Source organism: Antechinus flavipes, chromosome 3 (assembly GCF_016432865.1).
Source record: "Antechinus flavipes isolate AdamAnt ecotype Samford, QLD, Australia chromosome 3, AdamAnt_v2, whole genome shotgun sequence".
Taxonomy (NCBI): Eukaryota; Metazoa; Chordata; class Mammalia; order Dasyuromorphia; family Dasyuridae; genus Antechinus; species Antechinus flavipes.
Window position 1 is genome coordinate 64,509,363 of NC_067400.1, and position 19,904 is coordinate 64,529,266.

Consider the following 19,904-nt stretch of genomic DNA (forward strand, 5'->3'; position numbering starts at 1 on the left):
GAGGAACCATAGAGTAAGAGCCCCGCCCCCCCGGCTGGCGGAATGAGAAAGAGAGGCCTTCTTCCGCCTGGAGCTCTAGAGCCCGCTGGGCCGGAGGCGGGCGCCCACAGGGAGCCTGACGGGGCTGCTCCTTCCTCCGCTGACCATAGAGATGCGCCTCCCGCCGGCCCCCGACCCTGAGGTGGGTGACCAAGGAGGGAATTGAAGTGGACTGGGAGGGAACAGAGGAGGAGGGCCCTGCGTCCCCCCGATCTTCGTAAGGAGGGATAGGAAAGGGGGCGCTCGGCTTCCCTGGCGTGGAAGGAAAGACCCGGGGAGCCCCGGCCCGCCCCACCACTAACCCCCTGAGGAGGTTACCCACACACACTCACCCCCCCACATACACCTGCCCCTGCGTCAGGGCTCCGCCCCCCTCCGCCCTCCAAGGTGAGACCCCTCCCCCTAGCCCTGCCTGTGTGAGACCCCCCCTAACCCTCAGCTCATTCTGGCTGCGTGAGTGAGACTCCCAGAGTTCCCTGCCCATCCCGCCTGTGTGAGACCCCTGGCCCAGCGTACTGTGTGAGACCGCCCAAAGCCCCCGCCTATCTCCCCCGTGTGAGACCCCCCAGCCCTCCTGGGGGAGAGTCCCCATCCAGCCCCCGCAGCCTGTCCGTGAGACCCCCTTCCCCTCCCCATCAGTGCACCGGCCAGAAGGAGGCCCCTTCCCCGCTGCAGACTGCCCGCGCCCAAGCAGACAGAGGGCATTCCCGAGCAGCCCCAGGCTGGGAGCCTGCCCCCCCATGGGCTGGCCCCTCTCCCGGACGGGGACTGCCCTGAAGAAGGAAGGAGGGAGGCGGTTAGGCTTCTCGCCCATCAGGCCCCATCCAGGCCTTTGCTCTTTGGTGGGACTGCCACCCTTCACGCGCCGACTTTCCCTCATGGTTCCCTGGTACAAAGGGGCCTCAGCACAGGCCAGGTCCCGCCTCCAGACCCAGTGACTCTTGGCAGCTCTCCAAGCACGGCCCCTCGGCCTCTGGAGCAAGTTTCACTTAGCACCGAGTGGTTTCAGCTTCACTCTGTGCTTTCTGGGATGTTTGTTTTGAATGTGAAGAACTACCTCAACTCTCAATTCGCTTCCTGTGTCTGTGCCCAGTTTTATTGTGCCAAGTGACTTGCCCAGGGTCACAGAGTTAGGAAGAAGCTAAAGCTACATTCGAACCCAGGTCCGCCCGACTCTCCACTAGGCCGCCAAGCTGCCCCATATGCCCACAATTCAGGGAATACATGCTTATTTTGGATTCAGAAACTGTTTAGTCGTTTGTGTTCAATGAAACGTCAGGCGAGAAGGGTTACTGCTTTGCCATACGTTTGTTATCTTGGCCTTATACTTACAGGGATTCTGCATTCTTATGGTGCTACATAGAATTCTACTGTATATGATCCTGTGGGTTATAGAGGAGGGAAGGTTTTTAAATTGGAAGGAAACTTAGAGGGCATCTGCTTGAACTTAGCTTGACCAGACTAAAATGTAATTGGGAAACATTTAACAAAATACATAACAATACATTAAACCTAGATGATGTTACTTAAAAAAAAAAAAAAACGAAGTGAAATATTACTCTTTTCCAATTACATATAAAGATAGTTTGCAACATTCATTTTCATTAGATTTTGAGTTCCAAATTTTTCTCCCTCCCCTTAGACAGCAAGCAATCTGATAGAGCTTATGCACATTCGATCGCGTTACACATATTTTCACATGAGGAGGACATTACATTTTAAAACTACATCAATAGGTGGCCCTCAGGGATTCTTGTGAACAGCTTAATGGCCCCATTTCTGCCTGAATGTGACACCACTGATTTAGTTCAACCTACTTTATTTTGCAGATGAGAAAACCAAGCACCTAAGAAGCTAAATGGCTTGTTCAAGGTCACACAGGTAGTGAGTGGGGGACCCTGACTTCAAGCCCAGGTCCTCTTGACTAAAATCTAGTGCTTTTCTCTGTATTGATTTCCCTTATTAATCCCTCCTATTGTGTGTGGTTTTTAATTTTTGCTATTTAAAACAAGAGAAAAATTTTCTGGATTATTCACATAAGCTGGTACCACGATTATATGGTGATACCCAAAAAAGAGTCACCACTGGACATTTCCAGGTTCACCATCTCCTTACTAGGTGACTCATTTGGCTTATGGGGAGCTGCTGGAGTTGATAGGGACCCAGAGGAAACTGACTGGACATCTTTTGCTTTTTCTCTCAGTTGGCTTGTTAGCATCTCAAGGAAATGCAGCATCTCTGTGGGAGGTGATGACTGATACTGTATTGGGCCCACAACAAGGGAACAGCAGTAAGGAAATGGATGGGCTATGCCCTCAACTGTTGCTACTGCCCCTACCCCTCCCTGACCGTGGTGTCCCAGGGTCAGTTCAGAGCCCTTCCTACTCTGAGACCCTCACACCTCTACCTACCAACTCAAATTGCCTGCTTGTGGAAGCCACAGCAACAGAGGACAGTGCGGGAAGCATGGAAATCTTTGTGGAAGCTGTCACGGGAGACTTGTCTCAAAGTGCCCCTGGAGAGACCCCAGGTATAAACAGCCTTATAAACATTGTGATTTTATAACAATTGTTAGCCATTTTTATAAAGATGTTTCAAGAAACAGTCGTTTTGGGGAAAGGAGAAGAAAATAAATGGCTATTGGTCAGTTAGTGTTAATTGAGGAATGTCTTAGCTTTATAACTGGTTCTAAGTACAATCAGTTTTCTTGGAATTTTCTTCAGCTCCCATAAGGAGGAAATGATGAAACTATCCAATTAACTTTTTTCCTAGTAAATTTATGTATTTGTAATACAAAATGCTTTATAGATCATGTTGGGAAAGAAAAATCAGAGCAAAAAGGAAAAATCATGGAAGAGACCAAAAAAATGAATATAGCATATGTTGATTTACATTCAGTCTCCTTAGTTCTTTTTCTGATTACAGATGCCATTTTCTCTCCAAAGTCTATTGGGATTGCTTTGGATCACCGAACCACTGAGAAGAACTGAGTCTTTTTAATAGCTGATCATTACACATTGTTTTTGTTATTGTATACAATGTATTCCTGTTCTACTCGTGAAATGATTATCTAGGAAGGAATGGATGAGAGGGAAACTATTCAGACCTATGGCTGTACTTAGGTTGGCTAAGGTTTCCTAGATAGGAAAGTAATCTACTTTAACTTTAAAGTAAAAATAAATTAGAAAGTAAAAGTAAAAATTTTCCAAAAGTAATCTAGCTGTATACTCCCACCCTCACTCCCTGGCCTACGTTCTTGGGCAGGATTGCCCCGAACTCAACCTAGATAGATTGTTGGAAGGTGAGAGTTGAACATGTATTAGCATTTCCCTCAGCTATTACTCATTTTTTAGGAAGTTCTGGTAACTACAACAACTTTGTGTTAAAGCGCGCATTTTTTTTTCTTGGTTGTTTTTGTAGAGATGATCAATGTCCTCTGCTTAAGATGTTACCATGACTTTAAGCCCTATTATCCATCTCTTCTTCCTCTCAGCTTTCTCTGCTTTCATTTCTTTCCTTTTCTCTCATGGGATCATTGTTTTTCAGTTATCTCTGTGCATTCTCCTTTTTCTCTCCATATTTCTTATGCCCTTCTTCAGTTGAGAAGCTCAGAATTGAACTTGGAATTCTGAGCTTCTGAGGTCTGACTGAGGAGAGTGGAAAAATGATTTTTAGTTGTCTACCCATGAAGCTGGGACCACATAGTCTATGTCCTCTGTATTCCTTCATTGTATGTAATATTACTTTGTACTTTCAACAAACTACTCAGTAAATATTTTGTCAAGTAAATGATTTTGTATCCCAGAATCAGAAGTTATTTCTCATCCATCTTCACTTTGCTTAAGGCTTTGTGTCCTTACTTTCTCTCTTCCTGAATTTCTATCTCTGTACCATCCTGTCTACAGGTGTTCTGGTGAAGGTGGTGAAGCTGTATTTTTGTGAAGGCTGTGAGCAGAGCTTTCCTGAGCCCGCATTGCTGGCCCTGCACCATTGTCCCAAGACTCTCTTGCAGTCCAAGGGCAGCCTATCTAGTTCCCAGCAGTCTGCAGAACTGAATCCTGGGGATTCTAGCCTCCCCAATCCCTTACAGGGGCACAATCCACTAAATGAAAATCCCCTGCCATGCCCAGTGTGTGGGCAAGAATTTGCCCAGCCACAGGCACTGAAAAGCCACTTCAAGAGCCATCAGGTTCCCCCTGAGGCCTTCTCCTGTTTTGAGCCAGGATGCGAGTTCTTGACTAGAGAACGCAAGGAGCTACAGAACCACCTACAGCAGGCCCACAGTTTGGTCCCAGTGCCCTGTTCCTTTCGTGCCTGCCCCTTACTCTTTGGGAGCCAACATGGCATGGAACTTCACCGCCGCTCCCACTACCCCTTCCAGTGCAGCTACTGCAACTACATGGGCTCGAATGTCAAACTGTTCTGTCAGCACCAGCGGAATCACCTGCCTGGGGCTCACAGAGAGCCAGCTCCTAGTCAGGGCCCCTCTTCTCAGGCGATGCAGCCAGGTATGGGCTAGAGGTTACAGCTTCCCTCATTCTCATTTGAAAGAGATTAGCTTTGTGGGCTTTAGCTCTAATTTCCACAAGGAAAGATGGCTGCTGCGTTCCTTCTCCTTTTCAGTTAGAATAAGAGATCTTATCATGAGCAGGGTAAAGGGATTCACTCTTGAAATGGGGTAATTTAGGATTGGGTAATTGAACAGCACATTTGAGCAGGAGTAGTCAAGGTCTTCAGATAATAAACAAACAAACAAACATTAATTTCTTTTCAGAACTACCAGAGGAAGAATGGGTTTGATAGGGTTGGGTGGGCAGCTCTGAAATTACTTGAGCTGGAAAGTGACAGGAGAAAAGGAACAGAATTCAAAGGCTTTCCTCATCTCTCACTGACCTTTATTTATTCTCATGGTTCTCATGGGCTGCAGGGAGCATGGCTGACTTGTTTTCATGGTCTCTGCTTCCTTACAACTGAAGGGTAATGGAGTAAGCAGGTTTAAAGGTGAAAGCATGGTCTCAGGCCAACATTGGCTTAGGGTTTCCAAGTGAAAATGCCTAAGGAGGTGAAATTACAGACCAAAATTGTGATCTTAGCCATCTTGGGATCACTGGCCCAGGGAAGAAAGGGAAGGAGCTCCACCTTTAGACTTGGATCTGTAAAGAAGTTGAGGGACTCTTGTTTTACAGATGAGGAAAATGAGCCATGCAAGGGAGAAGTGACTTTCCCAGTGTCTCTCAGATATATTATTTCATAAGGATGAAAACCCTTGTGCTCTTATTCCATGTCAAATGTTTGTAGGAAATGTTTGTAGGAGAGAGACACTGCCCTCTTAATTTTGGGGTGACTTTACCAGGTTAAATTTGTTTGCAGCAACTGAGAGGTCCTCTGAAGAAGGGAGACTTCCCAAAGGAACGAGTAGCTTCCTGCCAAGCAGCAAACCAGGGGAAGAGGAGGAGAAGAAAGAAGAACATGGAAGTGATCTTCTCTCTCCTGAGGGAAAGGAAGAAGAGAAGAAACAAGGAAAAGCTGAGAGTGAAGACCAGGGCGGGAGCAGCAAGAAAGTCCAAAAGACCCGCAAAGGTGCTCGTCAATTCAAAGGTAACTGTGTTAGACCTGGTGCTCTTTTGTGAGTAATAATACCCTGCCAAGTGCGTGTTACTCATCTCAGATTTTACAGTTGAGGAAACTGAGACTGAGAAAAGCTATTCAGTAGTACCTTAAGTCTTCTTGATTCCAAGTCCCCTCCATTGGGCCCCTCAAGCTGCTCCAGGGTGGAATCCAGGATCCCCAAACTTCATTTGAATGAGTTTAATAGTGAGGGGCTTTGTGGCATCTGAGTTGGGTGCTGTTTCAGGCTGAAGCAGGGCCAAAAGTGTAGCCATCAGGGTGTTGTTCTACTCCAGCTGGCCTTGTCTTCTCCAGAAGGGCACATAGTAGCTATGGAAATGGGATTCAATGAGATCATTTATCTAGGGCTGGTTTCCTGCAGACACAAAAGCTGCCACCTAACTGGAAAAGACAGTTGTGTTAGAACAGTTGTAAAGAACTCTGATCAAACTTGTGTATTGCTTAGATGACTGTTTTCTTCTGCTCTCGGCTCCATTTTTCCTCTTTTCCAATGTAGAACAGTAGCATTTAGAACCTTCGTGGAGCCTGTCCTAGATGATGAATAAATACCAGAAGTACTCATTTTGCTTATAATCTACTCTCCATTTTGTAGAATAAGATGATCCCATGTTTGAATGATTTACACCTTTTTGCTTCTGGCTTCTTGCTTTAGACTTATTATCCTTTTCACCAGTATCTCTTCCTTCCTTGTCTTTATTGGGGCAGGTACAGGAAAAGTAATTAAAGCTGTTCTATTTAATGTGAGACAGCTTTGGCTCAGAGGACAGCAGTTAGGAAGACCTGAGTTTAAATGGTTTAAATCCAGACTCGAACTTCTTAGCAGGTCACTTAACCTCTGACCCCCAAATGGATTCACTGAATCTTAATGGAAAGAACACTCCAGTTTTTTACCAGCAAAATTCCAAGAGGGGTCACAGAGACTCAGACACAGCTGAAATGACTGAACCACAACAGTAGCCCACGTAAAAGGCTTAGATGCTCAGAGGCATTTCTAACATACTATAGAATCAGTTTTCAAAAGACCCTAACAGGTTTGAATGCTGGGCCAAATCTAATAACATAAAATCTACTTTGGATTTCCCCTTAGAAATCCACCCCCACATAATCTAGATAGAGGTGCAGCTAGATAACAATTGATGTGATAAAGATCTGAGGATTTTAGTGGACTGCAAACCAAGGAGGGATCCAGAGTGTGATATGATGACTAGGAAAGCTCATCTTTTAGCGCTGATGCACTGGGAGAGGCATCATGCTTTAGGAATAAGGAGATGTGATAGTTTTCCTGTCCACTCTCCTGGTTGGACCACTCCTGCAGTATTTTAGGACAGATTTCAATGAGCTGAAAAGGTGTCATAGAGCAAGGCCGCCTGGATAGTGAAGAGCTTTATTTTCATGCCATAGGAAGATTGTGAACTAGAGATGTTTAATGTGGAGAAGAAGAGCTTTGACTTGGACAAGGGAGAGACATAATTGTTTGAAAATATTTGAAGGGCTACTATGTAGAAAAAAGAAAAGGATTATTTTGCTTACTCCCAAAGGCAGAATTGGGAGAAATGGTTGACAGTTGCAAAGATACAAGATTAGACTTCATGTAAAGAAAAATCACCCCAATAATTAGAGCTACCTGCCAGTGGAATGGATTTTGGTGAAGGTTATAAGTTCTTATTCCCTGACTGAAGAACCATTTGTCAGGCATATTGTGGAGAAGAGGGGATTCTTTTTCAAGTTTGGTATCCAAGGCCCATTTTATGTCTGAAATTCTGTTCCTTTTGAGTGATGCTTAAAGCAATGGAATAGACAAGAATAAAGTTTTTTTTTTTATTGTGATAAGTTTATTTTTAATACATATTGCTTTATGAATCATAGGAGAGAAAAATCGAAGCAAAAGAGAAAAACCATAAGAGATTAAAAACATAGGAAAAAATGAATATAGCATGTGTTGATTTACATTCATTCTCCTTAGTTCTTTTTCTGGATGCAGATGGCATTTTCTGTCCAAAGTCTGTTGGGATTGCTTTGGATCACATAGTTGATCGTTGCACATTCTTATTGTTATTGTATACAATGTATTCCTGGCTCTGCTTGTTTCACTCAGCATCATTCATGTAAATCCAGGTCTTTCTATAATCAGCTTGTTCACTGTTTTTTAAAGAACAATAATATTCTATTACTTTTATGTACCATGACTTGTTCAGCCATTCTCCAAAATGGGCATCCACTTTTTTCCAATTCTTTGATACCACAAAAAGATCTGCTACGAACATTTTTGTACATGTCGGTTCTTTTCCCTCCTTGATGATTTCCTTGGGATATAGATCTAGTGATGTTGCACTGCTAGGTGAAAGGGTATGCACAATTTGATCGCCTTTTGGACATAGTTCCAGATTGCTCTCCAAAATAGTTGGATCATTTCACAACTCCACCAACAATGCATTAGTGTATTAGTTTTCCTGTGTTCCCTTCAACATTTATCATTATCTTTTCTTGTCATCTTAGCCAATCTGAGAGGTATGAAGTGGTACCTCAGAGTTGTTTTAATTTGCATTTCTGTAATCAATAGTGATTTAAGGTATTTTTTCACGTAAATGGCTTTAATTTCATCATCTGAGAATTGTTTATTCATATCCTTTAACCATTTATCAATTGGAATGACTTGTATTCTTATAAATTTCACATAGTTCTTTATGTATTTTAGAAATGAGACCTTTATCAGAAATACTGACTATAAAGATTTTATCCCAGCTTTGTACTTCTCTTTTACTCTTGTTTTTGTTGGTTTTGTTTGTGCAAAACCTTTTTAATTTAATGTAATCAAAGTTGTCCATTTTGCCTTTCATAATGTTCTCTAGTTCTTCTTTGTCATGAATTCCTCTCTACTCCAAAAATCTAACAGGTAAATTATCCCTTGTTCTCCTAATTTGTTTATGGCATCCTCCTTTATGCCCAAATCATAGATCCATTTTGACCATTTTTGGTATGGGGTATGAGATGTAGGTCTATTCTAAGTTTCTGATGTATCTTTTTTTCCAGTTTTCCCAGAAACTTTTGTCAAATAGTGAGTTCTTATTTGAGAAGCTGGAGTTTGGGGTTTTATCAAATGCTAGATTGCTATAGGCCTTGATTATTGTGTCATGTGCTTCTAGTCTATTTCATTGATCCACCACTCTCTATTTCTTAGCCAGTACCAAATGCTTTTGATAATTGCTGCTTTATAATATAGTTTTAGGTCAGTACTGCTAAGCCACCAGCCAAGGATGAAACTGTTACTTATTTATTATTTGACTGATTTAAAGGGGAAACAAATCTTAGAGATTTTCTGTGGCTTGTGTTCCTTAACATTATCAAGAGTTAATTGTGTTTGTTTCTTGAAGAGAAGAGAGATGACAGAGTGACTTATGTGTGCTGGCAGTTTAGCTCTTGTTGTCTCTCTGCCCATTGTCCTTTGACTCTGAGTGCTGTCCCCTGTCTCCACCTCCCTCTGAGCTGCTCCTGATGCTCTCTGTCTCTCTTCCCCTCACAGGAGATGTGGCTGCTGGCTCTGAGTCCTTGTTCAAGACTCACATGTGCCCAGAATGCAAGCGTTGCTTCAAGAAGCGGACGCATCTGGTGGAGCATCTCCACCTGCACTTCCCAGATCCCAGCCTCCAGTGTCCCAACTGCCAGAAGTTCTTCACCAGTAAGAGCAAGCTCAAAATTCACTTGCTTCGAGAGCTAGGTGAGAAGGCTCACCGCTGTCCCCTGTGCCACTACCGGGCCGTGGAGAAGAACGCGCTGAACCGGCACATGGCGAGCATGCATGAGGACATCTCTAACTTCTACTCAGATGTGTATGCGTGCCCGGTGTGCCGTGAGGAGTTCCGCCTCAGCCAGGCTCTCAAGGAGCACCTGAAGAGCCATGCCGCCGAGCCCACCCGCCTCCACTGCTTCCAGGAAGGCTGCAGCCATGCTGCCCCCGACCGCAAGGCCTTCATCCGGCACCTCAAGGAGGCCCATGGGGTGCGGGCTGTGGAGTGCCGCCATCACGCCTGCCCCATGCTCTTTGCCACGGCTGAAGCCATGGAGGCTCACCGTAAAAGCCACTACGCATTCCACTGCCCACACTGCGACTTTGCCTGCTCCAACAAGCACTTATTTCGCAAGCATAAGAAGCAGGGACACCCTGGCAGTGAGGAACTGCGCTGTGCATTCTGCCCCTTCGCTACCTTCAACCCTGTGGCCTACCAAGACCATGTGGGCAAGATGCATGCCCATGAGAAGATCCACCAGTGTCCTGAGTGCAATTTTGCTACTGCTCACAAGAGAGTGCTCATCCGCCACACGCTGTTGCATACTGGTGAGACCCCCTCCTCCTCCCTGATCTCCTCAACCGATTTTAGGGTCCTTTTCTCCTAAGCACTTGGAGAAGGGAATGGTGGAGAAGATCCTATCCATTCAGGTCATCAAAGGTTGCTGAAAGAGGATGCAAATAAGATGTTAGTGACCTGGGAGCTGTGGTTCTTTCTCACTGTCAGACTCTGGCCTGCGAGTGGCAGTTCCCAGGAATGCCCAGTCTCTTAGCCAGCCCTGGAGAAAACACAAATCCGCATTTGAGCTTTGTTAAAAAAAGTGACAAACATAGTCTAAAAATATAGTATTTGGGGGCAGCTAGGTGGCACAATTAGATGGAGCACCAGCCCTGAAGTCAGGAGAACCTGAGTTAATTCTGGTCTCAGACACTTAGTACTTCCTGGCTGTGTGACCTTGGGCAATCACTTAACCCCAATTTTCTCAGCCAAAAAAAAAACAAAACAAAACAGTATTTGCCTAGGGGTGGGGGTGCAAGAAAGGGAGAGAGAAAAACTTGGAACATTAGGTTTTGTAAGGGTGATAATTGAAAACTACCTTTGCATGTATTTTGAAAATAAAAAGCTATTATTAAAAAAGAAAGAAAGAAGGAAAAGCCTGGAGGGAGAAAAGCATTGCTGATAGGGGAATCCAGGAAAGCTTCCTAGAAGAGGTGAACTTTAAGTTTGTCATTAAGGTACAATCTACTGAACCATGTTCCTTCCTACTACCATATTTTGAAAAAAAATTAAATTTTCTTCACTATTCACATGCCCAGGAGAAGTACAACAGCTAGTTTTACAGCTCTTAGGTATGTCAGAGAATGAGATCATTTATGGCAAGGGCAGTTGAATCAGTAAACAATGTCATTTACCAAGTGAATTTACCAAGTGAAAAAAGAAAGGGAGCACAGGAAGTTTTATGCATAAGGGCAATGCAGTCAAGGAAAATTCAAATGACTGTGCTGCAAACTTTACAATGTTTTGCAAACATCAGTAATCATCAATCCATGTTAGCCAAAGGGAGATATCATCAGAGTGAATAATATTAAGAAAGTTTTCAAAGGTAGGGAGGCTTTAGAGCATAAAGGACCTTTGAATATTTCTCATGTAGTTAGGAGCTACAAAAAATTGAGTAAAAGAATGATGTGGTCATATATGTGCACAAAGAGTATAATTCCAATGATGATAGGATTGAAGGATGGGAGAGAGAAGTGAGAACAGTCACAAAGTACAATAAATTGTACTGTGAAAAAGCACAAGTAATAGAGACAAACAAAAAATTCCCTTATCATTAGTCTTGGTTTTTCTTTATAATTCATATATTATTACTTGTAGTAGGAAAGCTTAATTTGAAAGAAGTCTGCTTTTGCACAGTATTCCATGATTGAGAATTATCTTTAAAATTACTTATTTTGATTACTGAGGAAGATCATTTCTATTTTTTTTTTTTTTTTTTTTTTTGTGCTGAGGCAATTGAGTTAAGTGACTTGCCCAGGGTCACACAGCTAGGAAGTGTTAAGTGTCTAAGACCAGATTTGAACTCAGGTCCTCCTGACTTTAGGGCTGGTGCTCTATCTACTGCACCACCTAGCTGCCCCCATTTCTATTCTTTAGAAACTTTTAAATCAAATCTGGGAAAGTTTGTGGCTCATTACATTAGGCCATTAAAATTTATTTATGACTATCCAGAGGACTGAACAAAACAAGTACAATAGATTCACATTCATTACTAATGAACCGTCATTTAAGAGAGACAAGCTACCAGTATGCTATATCATTTACATTTTCCATAATGTTTCTTTTTTTATAGCAAACTTGATAATTATAAGAAAATGAATATTTCCCTTTACAAAAAAAGAATGTATATGAAACCATGATTCTCTATTATATATACCTTGTCTTTTTAAAACTAGATATTAAATGAACTACAATTTAGTACCTAAAACCACAGTATTTGAAAGGGCAGCTTTATGGTACCAGTGCACCGATCCTGAAGTCAGGAGGACCTGAGTTCAAATCCAGCCTTACACACTTAACAATTCCTAACTGTGTTAGCTAGCTCAAACAAGGATTTGTGTTTTCCCCTGAGCTGGCTATTTCTGAGAGCTGCCACCTTTAGGACCTTGGGGGAAAAAAAACACTTAACCCTGACAAGCTGTATGACACTGGGCAAGTCACTTAAGCACAATTGTCTCTCAAAAAGAAAAAAAGAGAGAGAAAAATGCAGTATTTGGGAAACTTAAATTTATTAGCTATCCCCCAAAACCCTTCACTTGTAAAATCTCCTATTTCCAAGACTTTTACTAATAGGCCCAGGGTCTTAGAGGTGGTGTTGATTTATCTCCTTTGCTTCTGCATTCAGCCCTCCTTCCTGAAGAATCGATGAGTTTGAGATTCTGACCTGTTCCAGAAGTTAGCAGAGTGCTTGCTGTCTAAGTGTAAAAGACATTGAACAGAAGGCCCTCGAGCCAATTCAGATGATCTCACTTGTATTCTCTTCCCTTTTCTTTTGGCTCCTTTGCCTCGGTCATGCTCGTCTCTGTTAGATTGTGGGGTTCTGCGGGTCTCTGAAAATAGCCCACAGGAGTTGGAAAAGAGGGTGGCTACAATCCCAATGCTGGGAGATGTGACTGTCGGAGGCCTCGAGCTCTCTCTGGGACACCACGGGGCCCCGGGACTCCGGCCCAGTGTGGCAGTGGGGGCGGGGGAAGCTGCACCTGAGCAGGGAGGGACAGGCCGAGGACAGCATGCTGTCCTTTCTCACCCTTGCTTTCTGCCCCTTTTCCCTTTTTTCCCAAGGAGAGAAACCTCACAAGTGTGAGCTGTGTGACTTCACCTGCCGAGATGTGAGCTACCTCTCCAAACACATGCTGACCCACTCCAACACCAAGGACTACATGTGCACCGAGTGTGGCTATGTCACCAAGTGGAAACACTACCTCAGTGTGCACATGCGCAAGCACGCCGGTGACCTCAGGTAGGCCCCCGCTTTCCCCTCTGTGGTCTCAGCCCTGGGCCACGCTCTGGCCCGCTCGGGCTCTCGGGCTTCTCCAGCTGCTCCGTGCGTGAGAGCCAAGTTACAGTATGGGATCCTCTCGTCCTTCCTGAGCCTCGGTCAGGAGATGCTGCTCAGCACCTGGGCCCTCCTGGGCACCGGCGCGCATGCACATACACACACACACACGCACGCATACACACATACACGCACACACACGCATGCACACACGCACACCCACACACGCACATACACACACGCACACACACACATGCACGCATACACACATGCACACACACGCACACACGCGCACTCACATGCACACACGCACACACACACACGCACACGTCCTTATTTCCTTCAGACTAAGCAGAGGCCCCACACAGACCCTGGGCTTTGGCATAATGGGGTCTGGACCGTGAGCGGGTCAGGGAGCTGTCCCTCCCTTCTCCCTTCTTCCTCCCCAGGTACCAGTGCAATCAGTGTTCCTACCGCTGCCACCGGGCTGACCAACTGAGCAGTCACAAGCTGCGCCACCAGGGCAAGTCCCTCATGTGCGAAGTGTGTGCGTTTGCCTGCAAACGCAAATATGAGCTGCAGAAGCACATGGCCTCGCAGCACCGCCCGGGCGCGCCAGCCCCCCTGTACCCCTGCCGCTACTGCAGCTACCAGAGCCGCCACAAGCAGGCCCTGCTGAGCCACGAGAACTGCAAGCACACCCGCTTACGAGAGTTCCGCTGTGCCCTCTGCGACTACCGCACTTTCAGCAACACCACGCTTTTCTTCCATAAGCGCAAGGCCCACGGCTACGTGCCAGGGGACCAGGCTTGGCCGCACCGGTGCGCCGGCCAAGAGCAGGAGGCTGCTGAGCAAGGCCCAGCTGCCCTGCCCGCCCCGGAGGCCCCAAGCCAGCCCTCCCCCCGGGAGGAGGCGCAGTGCCCGCAGCCTGCAACGTCCGTCAAGCCCAGCTTGGGCCGGGCATTGTCCCCGATTTGCGTGGAGAAGGGAGAAGGAAAAGAAGGCGAGCCCAGTGCCCCCCATGGGGATAACTTTGTGGGGCAGTCTCCCAGCCCTGCAGAGGTGGACGAGGAAGGCTGCACCTTGCACCTGGAGGCACTAAGCGTCGAGTTGGAGCCCGCTGCTGCGCCTGCCCCCAGTGAAATTACAGAGACTCCCCATATGGAATATGGGGATTTGGGCACATCCGAAGCCTTGGGCTCAGAGGAGCCAGATGGCCCATTGGAGGGTCTGCCTGACTTTGAGGAAGAGCCAGATCTCCAGAATGGTGGTCATTCTGGCCTGGGGGCTGGAGGGGCACCTCTGCTAGAGATGCCAGCTCCTGATTCTCTTAGAAATCCCTCATCCTCAGATGACCCCTCTGAGAACTTCAAGGAGCCCTTTGAGCCACTTGTATCCCCTGGGGTGCCAGCCCCATCCCAGATCCCACAGTCAGAATCGGTGCTTAAAGCGCTAAGAAAACGGGACAAAGAACAGGCAGAGACTCTGGTGCTGGAGGGACGGGTGCAGATGCTGGTGGTCCAGGGAGAGGGACAGGCCTTCCGCTGTCCGCACTGCCCTTTTGTCACCCGTCGGGAAAAGGCTCTGGGACTCCACGCCAAGATGGGGTGTCAGGGCCGCCGGGAACCGCTCCTCTGTTCCGAATGTGGGGCCAGCTTCAAGCAGCAGCGTGGGCTCAACACCCACCTCCTCAAGAAGTGCCCCGTCCTGCTCAAAAAGAAGAAGCCTGCGCTCCAACCCAGTTCCCCTGCCCTTGCGGACCCTCGGCCTGCCATCCCTGTGGCCTTGGAGAGCGTAACCGAGGAGCTGGCTGGCCCTGCCGCCTGGGCTGTGGCTTCCGCTGAGCCCCCCGTGTCGCCCCCGTCAGACTCGCCAGCCCCGGCACAGGAATGTCTCACAGCCCAGGGCTCCCCTGAGAAGTTCCACTTTGAGCAGGGCAAGTTCCATTGCCGGGCTTGCCCATTCCTCTGTTCCCGGCTCTCATCCATTACTTCCCACGTCACCGAGGGTTGCCGGAGCCAAAGCTGGGGCAGCAAGCGCACCGTCTGTCAAACCGAGCCCAGCCCCAGCAGTGAGGAAAGGAGCACGCCAGAGAGTGAGCAGGGCGGGCCGGGCCTGGCCCGGGAGGACTGTGCCCAGGACCCCCAGAAGGGGCCCCGCTTCTCCTGCCCCACCTGCCCTTTCAGCTGCAGGCAGGAGCGGGCGCTGAGGACGCACCAGGCCCGGGGCTGCCCCTGCACGGACCCCACGGAGCTGCGCTGCAGCCTCTGCCCCTTCACTGCGCGAGCCCCGGCCGCTCTGCGGCTCCACCAGAAGCGGCGACACCGGTCGGTCCCTGTGCCCGCCCCCGCCCGCGGTCCCCGCCCCCTCTTGCAGTGTCAGGATTGCAGCTTTACCTGCAAGCAGAGCCGGTGCCTACAGCAGCACCGGCGGCTGAAGCACGAAGGGGTGAAGCCCCACCAGTGCCCCTTCTGCGAGTTCTCCACCACGCGGCGCTACCGCCTGGAAGCGCACCAGTCTCGGCACACGGGAGTGGGCCGCATCCCCTGCGGCTCCTGCCCCCAGACTTTTGGCACCAACTCCAAGCTGCGCCTGCACAGGCTCAGGGTCCACGACAAGACGCCCACCCACTTTTGCCCCCTCTGCGACTACAGCGGCTACTTGCAGCACGACATCACCCGCCACATTAACAGCTGCCACCAGGGCACGCCGGCCTTTGCCTGTCCGCAGTGCGAAGCCCACTTCAGCTCGGAGACGGCGCTGAAGCAGCACGCCCTGCGGCGACACCCGGAGCCCGCGCCTCTGGCCCCGGGCTCCCCGGCCCAGGCCCCGGAGGGCCCCCTGCACTGTCCTCACTGCGGCCTCTCGTGCCCCAGCCCCGCCAGCCTGCGGTGCCACACGCGCAAACAGCACCCCCGGCTGGAGTGCAGCGCCTGCCAGGAGGCCTTCTCCAGCCGGGGGGCCCTGGAGGAGCATCGGCGGCAGCAGCACTTCAGCCACCGCTGCCACCTGTGCAGCTTCGCGGCTCGGGAGCGGGCGGGGCTCGTGAGACACTACCTGGAGCAGCACGAGGGCGGCGGGGCGGCCGGGGACGGGGCGGCCGAGGGGCCCCCCCTGCGCTGCCCCTTCTGTGACTTTGGCTGCCGCCACCAGCTGGTCCTAGACCACCACGTGAAGGGGCACGGGGGGACGCGGCTGTACAAGTGCACCGACTGCGCGTACAGCACCAAGAACAGGCAGAAGATCACGTGGCACAGCCGCATCCACACCGGGGAAAAGCCGTACCGCTGCCATCTCTGCCCCTACGCCTGCGCCGACCCCTCCCGCCTCAAGGTGAGCGGTTGGGACCGCGGCCCCCTGGCAGTCAGGGCCAAGGGGGAGGGCGGGGAGGTTACAGGTGGGAGCGGAATGACCGGATCAGAAAAATATGGAGGGGGGTGCCCCACGGCTACTGGCCGGCTGAAGGGGCGGGCTGAGAGCGGAGACTCCTTATCCTGGATCCCAGCCAGACCCAAAAGGCTCCTCTGTACAAGAGTGAGGGTGGGCTCACTGTGGACCTCCAGAGTCTGACTCCTAATCAGATACGGGGTAGACAGGGTGCAGTAAAGAACTGAATGGAAAAGCAGCGTTTCCCTGTCCTGCCTGACTCGCCAGGGAAGGGGAGGGGCCGTTGGCTGCACCTCATGCATTCTGTGCTGCTTCCCTCCCCATCTCTAGTACCACATGCGGATCCACAAAGAGGAGCGGAAGTATCTGTGTCCCGAGTGTGGCTACAAATGCAAGTGGGTAAACCAGCTCAAATATCACATGACTAAGCACACAGGTGAGTCTGCGTTGGGGGGAGGGGGCAATAAAGGGCCCCGGTTATTTGGCCTCGCTGAGGCAGCCGATGTAGGGACTGGGCTGGGGGGACGGACATGAAGTGAAAAGGCAAAATTCTTATTTCAGGAAGTGTCTCTCCCCCAGAAAGAATATAAGCACTTTGAGAGCAGAGATGGTTTTATTTTTTAACCTTTGTATTTCCAGTTCCTAGCACATAGTAGGTACTTATTGATCAGTTGGTTCCCTACAGGCAGATGGCTATTTGCCCAGCATGGCATTCTTAGACAAATCAGGATTTTGTCATTCTTTCCCCCCAATCCCTTCTTCCCAGCCATCTTCTTTTACCTATCATTCTCTTGAGTTAGACTAAGGTTTATTATTTGTTTTTGAAAAATGAGACTGGAGTCTCTCAACAAATGGTGAGTTCCTTGGCTGCTTCTCTCCTCAGCCTTTTTGGAACCCTCCCCATAGCTGTTGCTTCTTCCCATCCTGAGGGTGGCAATGCAATTGTCAGTGATGTGTATTTAATGTCCTTGAGAAAGGCGTGAAGTAAGAGCAGATGTGGGCCCTGTCTTTGAGGGATTTATGGCCTAATGGGGAGAAATACTAAGAAATGCCCAGAATAGGTCTAAGTGGTGGAATGATGTGGGTGGTCAGAGGTGGCGCGTCAGGCTTTGAAAGCTTCCTAAAGAGAGGAAAAGTGACACGCATGTAAGCTCTGAGCAAGGCTCTTCTCCCCTCGTTTGGAGAACTCTCCTCTTCCCAGCCCCAGCTCCTGGCTTCACCTCCCAACTGTTCCAGGGAAGGGCTGCATTCAATAACCAGGTCCAGATTAAGCTGTGAGCCAGAGGCCCGGGACGCCGAAAGCTTAACTAAGTACTGGGGCTAACTCCCAGGCTCAGAACCTTTAGAGGACGGCCCCTCATGGCTAAAGTGCTCCTCGTGTGCCTGGGATTTAGCTGGGTCCAATACGAGCCACCTGCTTACGATGCTGTTGGCTGGAACCACAGCCTGGGCACTGAGTCTCCCCTCTCTTTTCTCTCCCCTGGCAGGACTGAAGCCGTACCAGTGTCCCGAGTGTGAGTATTGCACAAACCGAGCAGATGCACTCCGCGTGCACCAGGAGACTCGGCATCAGGAGGCCCGGGCATTCATGTGTGAGCAGTGTGGCAAGGCCTTCAAGACGAGGTTTCTGCTACGCACCCACCTTCGGAAACACAGCGAGGACAAGCCTTACGTGTGCAACGTGTGCCACCGCGCCTTCCGCTGGGCTGCCGGCCTGCGGCACCACGCCCTCACCCACACCGACCGCCACCCCTTCTTCTGCCGCCTCTGCAGCTACAAGGCCAAGCAGAAGTTTCAGGTGGTCAAGCATGTCAGGAGGCACCACCCCGACCAGACTGATCCCAGCCAGAGCGTGGGCAAAGACCCCACCACCCCCACAGTGCATCTTCATGATGTGCAGCTTGAGGATCCTGTTCCCCTAGCTCCGGCTGCACCTGAAGGCTGATTCAGACTTCTCCCAAGTCATGCATCAAGGGGCAAGGGCTTGGACCCGATCTACTGGTACTGAGAGGAGGCGAGGAATTGCTGGGTTTTATCACCTCCTGGAGGCTGGGCGCCCTCCTGGGACTGTGCATAGGGTACCATGAAATGTATAGCTGGGTAAAAATGACTGATCAGAGTATGACTCTTGTCATACTTGGGGTGTTTTTAGTGCTCAGGATCCCTAAGATTTCCTGTAGAAATCCCAAATTCAGGGGTTTGGATTTTATTAATTCTTTAAAGGCCTTTTCTTCTTACTTGTCATGTCTTTCTCTATTCCATCATCGTGAAGATATCTTTATTAAGCATCTAATGGCATATACTTTGTACAAAGCAACTTAAACAGGATGTGATCTCTAACTTTGGATTCATGGCTGTCTTTTTTTTTTCTTAACATATCTTAACCAAGCTGGCACTTTATGCTGCTCTTCCTTCTCACACAGTTCTCTGAACCCTTTCCTACCCCATTAAAACATAGGAGTTTAGTGTCAGATACAAACTGATGCAAGCCTTGACTCATGTCCTTGTGCCTGATCCCTGTCTCCCTGCTTTACTCATGTCCTTCACCCTAGCTCTGAGAAAGACTTGGCTAAAGCGGGTTTTAGCAAGCGGGGGAGTCTCCTGCAGATAAACAGTTGTATTTCCTCTGGAATCCCGAGCCCTGAGACATGCCCAGAAGCTGACCAGCAGATTTTAGGAGCTGAAGGGCAAAAGACCCTGCAGGGGAAAAAGGGCTCTGAAGGTCATGGCCCGTCCAGGGTCTTCCTCCATGCTCCAGGAGCCTTAGGTGAAATCTAGCTTCAGGCCTTTGCCTCATTCTTTCTTCCTCCTCCTTTGGGGTCATCCACCCGATCAGGGTGCTTTCCTACTTCTTGCTCAGCATCTTTGTTTCCTTTGTCTTACCTTCTCTCCCCATCTCCCAGCAAAGTTGGACCCTGCCCTTCTTCACTGCTGGGGCCCTTTTCTACCTTTTTCTTCTCTTCCTATCCTACTCCAAAACAAGGATGAGCTGCATCCTAGACTGATTTGGGGGAGAGGGAGGGGAAGAAGGGAGCAGAGAGCCGTATTTGGTACAGAAAGGCCTCAGAAGGTCTAAGAGAGGCCTAAAGGTTCCTCTTCAGAAGTAAGACATAGTGCTGTCTCACAGCCTCTGACTCCCCAGGGTCCCAGCTGCTTCTCTTCCTTAGCACCATCCTTATGGCAAGGGATGCAGAGCCCTGCCTCAAAAATCCAGGGACTCCTCTGGCCTCCTCTTCCTCTCTGAGCTGCAGCAGCCTTTGTCCCAGGGTGAGAGCGAGAATCTTAGAACTGGACCAGGGTGGAGACTACAACAAAAGGAGCAGCTTCCAGGGAGAACAAGAAGAGGATGGGGATTCTGGTGATGTGACAGGAAACAGGAAAGATGCAAAAGGCCCGAGGAAGCCGAGACCTAGAAGGAGAGGGTGAGTGATGAGACCTCCTTCTCCAGAGCTGGGCAAGGCTTGGAGAAAGGCCATCCGCACCCCACAGCCTTCCCTGCTACCTCTTACTGC

General features: G+C 48.9%; 2 protein-coding genes across 6 annotated transcripts in view; one reads left to right on the plus strand and one right to left on the minus strand.

Annotated features, from left to right (window-relative positions):
* Positions 1-86: 86 nt before the first annotated feature.
* ZNF142 (zinc finger protein 142) lies at positions 87-18,732 on the plus strand. 3 transcript variants are annotated; one of them, XM_051983542.1, is made up of 10 exons: positions 89-181; positions 1,869-1,920; positions 2,243-2,569; positions 3,945-4,547; positions 5,410-5,637; positions 9,188-10,000; positions 12,792-12,969; positions 13,455-16,338; positions 16,723-16,828; positions 17,880-18,732. In XM_051983542.1, the coding sequence occupies exons 3-10, from the start codon at positions 2,290-2,292 to the stop codon at positions 18,335-18,337; spliced, it is 5,550 nt and encodes a 1,849-aa protein (XP_051839502.1). In that variant the 5' UTR covers positions 89-181; positions 1,869-1,920; positions 2,243-2,289; the 3' UTR covers positions 18,338-18,732. The 3 variants fall into 3 exon arrangements, with proteins under 3 accessions (XP_051839501.1, XP_051839502.1, XP_051839500.1); XM_051983540.1 differs by lacking the exon at positions 3,945-4,547; XM_051983541.1 differs by lacking the exons at positions 1,869-1,920; positions 3,945-4,547 and having other exon boundaries at positions 87-181.
* The window catches only part of PLCD4 (phospholipase C delta 4), a 32,983-nt gene continuing 31,732 nt past the window's right edge, over positions 18,654-19,904 (minus strand). For all 3 annotated transcript variants that reach the window (XM_051983550.1, XM_051983551.1, XM_051983552.1), the window contains one exon: positions 18,654-19,801. The gene's annotated coding sequence lies outside the window, so the exon portion shown is untranslated. The remainder of the gene's footprint in view (positions 19,802-19,904) is intronic.